The sequence below is a fragment of the Chanodichthys erythropterus genome, chromosome 3 (genome assembly GCF_024489055.1).
Source record: "Chanodichthys erythropterus isolate Z2021 chromosome 3, ASM2448905v1, whole genome shotgun sequence".
Lineage (NCBI taxonomy): Eukaryota > Metazoa > Chordata > Actinopteri > Cypriniformes > Xenocyprididae > Chanodichthys > Chanodichthys erythropterus.
This window is the reverse complement of record NC_090223.1, coordinates 6005679-6011220: the sequence shown is the minus strand read 5'-3', so window position 1 is coordinate 6011220 and position 5542 is coordinate 6005679. Positions and strand designations below refer to the sequence as shown.

The following is a 5542-nucleotide window of genomic DNA, read 5'->3' as shown; positions in this document are numbered from 1 at the left end:
AATCCGGTTCTTATTCAGTGTAATTTAATTACACTTTTGATTAATTATTTGGGTTGATTCCTACACTATCATTCACATATATACGATGGAGTATGTTTACTCTAGTAAATGTACTCTTTTACATTAGCTTGCTGACTTCATGTTTGTGTGAATGATTGAGGTCTACAAATTCAGTAAGGTTTGATAAGCTCTTTCTCAGTAATTGACACTGTAAAACACTTAAATGAGAGACTTTGTGCAGCTGCTGTCCTCTGAGAGTTTGGAGTATTTAATGTCTTCTGATTCTCTGTACAAATGAAAGGATGGATTAATTAAAGCCAGTGTGAACCAGTGAAGTGAGAGACTGATGATGTGTGACAGTGATCATGTGATCATGAACCTTGTGTAGGAGCTGCTGCTGTAGTTTGGCTTGATTTCTTCTCAGAGTTTGAGCTGCTGACTGGAATCAGAAGATGAATGTTCAGATGTTCATCTGTAGGACATTAACATCATATTTTACAGTAGTAATAGTTGTTTCTCACCTGAATACTTGACAGTGTATCTGACTGAGGTCTGGAGTTGATTTCTGAGAGTAAGCTGACATCTCCACTCTCTGTTGTCATCTTCATTCAGGAGTGTTGTAGTCAGAGTGATGATACAGTGATCTGATGAGAATAATATCTGATATCTGGAGTCTGTCTTCAGATCAACACCAGCCTGATTCACCCACAACAGATGAAGACCCTCAGAACGAACCCAAACATCACAGGATAATCTAGAATATGAATACAACTGACAGGAGAGAGTCACAGAGCGACCTGGACTGATCTCAGTCTGTGAGGATGATGATGATGATGATGGAGACACTGAAACTGAACACAAGACACAAATTTTGAGTCTTTTCAGCAAACATGTGGGTTCAAGAGAGAATAGTGTCTTTTTTTAAATTTATATTTTAAATTATATCATAAACTTACCATGAAGAACATGCAGAAAAACACGTTCATCAGTTCCTTGTTGTTCTCCATTCACATATTGTCTGCAGGTGTAAGATCCTGAATCTTCTTCTGTGACGTTCTTGATGTTCAGAGAGCAGTCAGACCCCAGACTCAGTCTCTCATGTCTCTCTGTGTTTTTCTCCTTTATCCCTTTAGTAATCAGTTCAACTGCTGCTGAATGTCTGCTGTAGGTCCATGTAGTTGAGTTGCAGTCAGAAAGATGATTATTACAGGGCAGACGGACATTTTCACCAGAACTGATGAACACATCAGTCTCATTCACTCCACTGGACCCTGAAACACAGTATATTTGAGTTATATAACATATTATAATATAATGTGTTATATTTGGGGCAGTTGTGGCCTAATGGTTAGAGAGCCTGAGGGTTGTGGGTTTGAGTCTGAGTACCAACAGGAAATGTAGGTGTGGAGTGAATGAACAACAAAAATGGCTGCTCACTGGTGTGTGTGTGTGCGCGCGTGTGTGTGTGTGTGTGTGTGTGTGTGTGTGTGTGTGTGTGTGTGTGTGCTTTTGTTTATATTACATTGTGGGGACCAAATGTCCCCATGATGTAATATAAACCTGAGTTCACCTACATCGTGGGGACCAGCCAGCGGTCCCCACAATGTAAATGGGTTTATAAATCATATAGAATGAGTTTTTGTGAAAAAGTAAAAGTTTGCACAGTTTCCTGTGAGGGTTAGGTTTAGGGGTAGGGGCAGGGTAGGGGGATAGAATGTACAGTTTGTTCAGTGTAAAATGCATTGAAGTCTATGGAAAGTCCCCACAATTCACAAAAACAAACATGTGTGTGTGTGTGTGTTTAATACTGCTGTGTGTGGATGGGTTAAAAGCAGAGCAGAAATTCTCACTTTATATTTTACATAAAAGGCTGGATGTCTTTAAATTTTAGATTATTACATTTGGACTGACTGGTTACACGAGACCAGATTAATAAAACGATGGTGAAGAATCTGAGTGTTTTATTTGACAAAGCTTTTAAATCTGATAATCAAATAAGTGCTGTTGTCAAATCCAGCTTTTTCCACTGGAGACTTCTGGATAAAGTCAAGACGTTTCTCTCTTTTAAGGAGCTTGAGAAAGTCATTCATGCCTTTATTTCTTCAAGTCTTGATGATTGTAATTCTCTGTATAGAGGAGTTAATCAGACAGCGTTGTCACGTTTGCAGCTGCTTGATGCTGACAGGGACGTGAAAACAAGAGCATTTTACCCTGATTTTATCTTGTCTTCATTGGTCACCAGTGCGTTTCTGAATAGAATTGAAGCTTTTGTTGTTTGTTTTCAGATCTTTAAATGGGTTGGCACCACCTTACCTCACAGACCTTTAAAACAGCAGACATCTACTAGATCTCTTAGTTCCTCTGATCAGCTGCTTTAATTGTTTCTAGATTAATCTCAGGGGTGACGGATCTTCTCTGTAGCTTCATCTAGACTGTGAGATCTTTTACCCTCACATGTTAGAGCGGATCCAACTATATCTAGTGTTAAAACTCGGGTAAAAACTCATTTATTATCTCAAGCTTTTAATTCTACTGGGTATTGAGGACTGTTTTACAATGAATTTCTGCGCTTACATAAACTATATCAGCATAAAAAGCAGATGATTCAAATATAGTCTTTTTTCCTCATGAACACAATCATCACTCTCTCCAGAATAAAGTGTTTGTCTTGATCATGTAGCTGTTGAAATCTCTGAATATGAAGATAATTGTTGATCATCAGATGTTTGAGTGACTCTATGTCCAGTATCAGGAATAATACAGTATGATCTGTATGTATCAATACACAACTCTGAGATCACAACGTGAATGTGTGCAAGAATAAACTGAGCATGTTCAAATCAACTCTTTCCAGACTAATTCCACTAAATGTCTTTAGAGAAAATCCAGATTTCTTTACCTGTGAGAAGTGAAGAGAGAATGATCAGTCCCAGCAGACACAGATCACACTGATCAGCCATTTTCTGTTTCTGTCAGTCTTTCTCTTCATTATATAGTTACAGCTCTTTCTTCAGACAGGAAGGGCTGGTCGTGTCTAAAGAAAGAACTTCCTCTGATCTGAACTGAGTGTAGTTCTGGTATATAGTTGTCATTTAGTGACACGATGCCAATGCATAATGGAGAAGTGTTGATTTGTTCTTCACTGATGTTTAAATGTAATGTACAGTACACTTCTACTGTAATAGGAACAGTCCCTGAAGATCAACTCATGGTTGATGTTCAAGAGCACAATGGTAACAGCTCAGGGAGTTTAACCTACAGTCATTCTGTTTCCACACAGACTTTGACATGACAGCGGCTGTCAAACAGTGTGATAAAGTGCATATTAATAATCACACTGGCTCAACACACATCTGATCTGAGCACAGTTCTTTGCATTACTGTTAGTTTCACTTCTTTCTTTTAGCAGTTTCCTGCATGCAGTTCAAATCTAGAAATAAAAACATTAAATTATTTGTGATAAAAGTGGTTTGTTAATGAAAGACTATTCATTATAAATGTTATAAATATCAGTTGTTTTAAAGCAGATAAATCAAGTGTAGCGTCAGTTCTGGCAGGTCACATCAGTCAAACGTTCATCAGCTGACTGTCAGGTGACTCACGTCTACCTATAAGAATACGACGCCTATCACAGCATCCATATATAAGCTCTTCAGTGTTATCAGCAGCTATCGCCTTTCTCAGTTAATTAAATGGTAAATTCAACAGGCAAAAGAGCATCATCTCACTAGGAAGTGTGCAGTCGGGAATTAGCGAGAGGGATTCGTTCCCCACATGGATTTCACCTCTTGAATACGCAAATTCGCCACCTGATTTGGAAGTGACTGAGTTAGCATTGCTTCTCACATCGCTGCTATTAGCTATGGACTCACTGAAGTTATACTAATGACTGACTCAAGAACAAGTTCAGATGGATCCGGATCTGCAAAGGATTTCAAGAGAAGATCAAGCATCTACGTCACAGCCGGCTATTTCACTCTCCTTCATCTCTGAATGTTTCCACAAAGCTAAGCTCCTTTTAATGCTCATGGGTTTAAAGCTATCAGGTTATGGGCAACATGTTTGTGCAAAGCTTTTGCGGTCGCATTGGCAATGTGTGTTACTATAAGAATACTATAAGCACATGCTGTGGTAAGTTTATGCTGTGGTCACTGAACTAAATTTCAGTCAAGGAGATGCCATCAAAGAGCACCCATAGCACCGAGGAAATATTTTTTGCCTCGCATTTGTTTGTACATGAACATCCTGCAAAGTGGCCAGAACGGCAGGGAGTAATTTTTATTTATTTATTTATTTTTTAATTACCCACAATGCAGCGTGCTGACACGCCCATCGTGTTTCACTAAGTTTCTTCAACTCAACTGGCTGTTCGGATGGTTCATGCTTCTGTTTTTTCTTGAAAATGTCATTGATCACTGAACCAGAAAAGAAATTGTAGAGCATTTGAACAATCTCGAAAAACAGCAGCAGGCTGGACAGAACCAGATTAAGTCTTATGTGCAGATTATGTCCAGATTATGTGCATGACAGTGCTCATATAATGCATGAGGCACCTCTTTTCTGAACTCTTCCTGCACCCCGTTGTTTCTCCCCGACATCACCGCAGCTCCATCATAGCACTGGCCAATGCAGGCATTGACATCGATGTTATAGTAACTGAGAGTTCTTTTAATACACTGTAGAAGAGAATCCGCATCCAATCCATCAGCTGCCATAAAGTTTAAAAACTCCTCCATAATATTCCCAGCATGAAGGTAGCGGACTACTTCTGAAATCTGTTCTCTCTCGTCAACAATTAATGCAAAATAACCAGCACCATTCAATCACTGATTTGTTTTCTTACCATATCAGCCATTATAGCGATTATCTAATTTTGCACTTCATCATGAGTGTATTTAGCATTTTACGGGTTGTGTGTTTAATTTATTTATTTATTTATTTTTTTGCAACCGTTTGGTCGAAAATGCTGATGACATTGAGGAGTTCGACAAAATTTCCCCCGTTCACTGACTGTTCATCCTCTCTGTGGCAATGCTGAGCAATGGCCTGACATGCCGTGTAGCGCAAACTTTCGACCACTGCCTTCATATAGTGCTGATTTTTTTCCACCACTTTAGAATGTGACTTATCGTGGCAGGACTTTAGAGATTAGGCTGGCCCTTGTCTATTTTTAAAGTCCTTGCTAAAAACCTTTTTATTTTCCTTAGTGTATTGACTACTGTGATATGTTAAACTTTTAATGGGTGGTTTTATATTTTCTTCTGGTTTATTTTTGTGTATGTGTGTTATTCTTGGCCAGGTGTTGTCCTGTGCTCTCTCGCAGATCCTCTCTTCAGATTAGAGAGTTTTATTGTTTTAGTACAGGATAGGAATCTTGAATTCAGTCTTTGTGAAATCCATCCTTACATTTGTTTCCACTCAAAGGTAATTGAGACCTCTGGATGTTACAGATGGTGTAGTGCAGCAAGGATGAGGCTGAATAGGAACTTCCACAAGAGACGGGTTTATTAAACGAAGGAGTAAAACAACAAACTAACACCAT

At 38.8% G+C, this 5542-nt stretch overlaps 1 protein-coding gene across 1 annotated transcript; it reads right to left on the bottom strand.

The window, feature by feature from the left end:
* Positions 1–371: 371 nt before the first annotated feature.
* Positions 372–2960, bottom strand: LOC137002738 (obscurin-like). The gene is made up of 4 exons (XM_067362583.1): positions 2900–2960; positions 957–1271; positions 522–845; positions 372–439 (listed from the first exon to the last, which is right to left on the bottom strand). Exons 1-4 carry the CDS (start codon positions 2958–2960, stop codon positions 372–374), a joined length of 768 nt encoding a protein of 255 aa, XP_067218684.1.
* Between the last annotated feature and the right edge of the window lie 2582 nt (positions 2961–5542).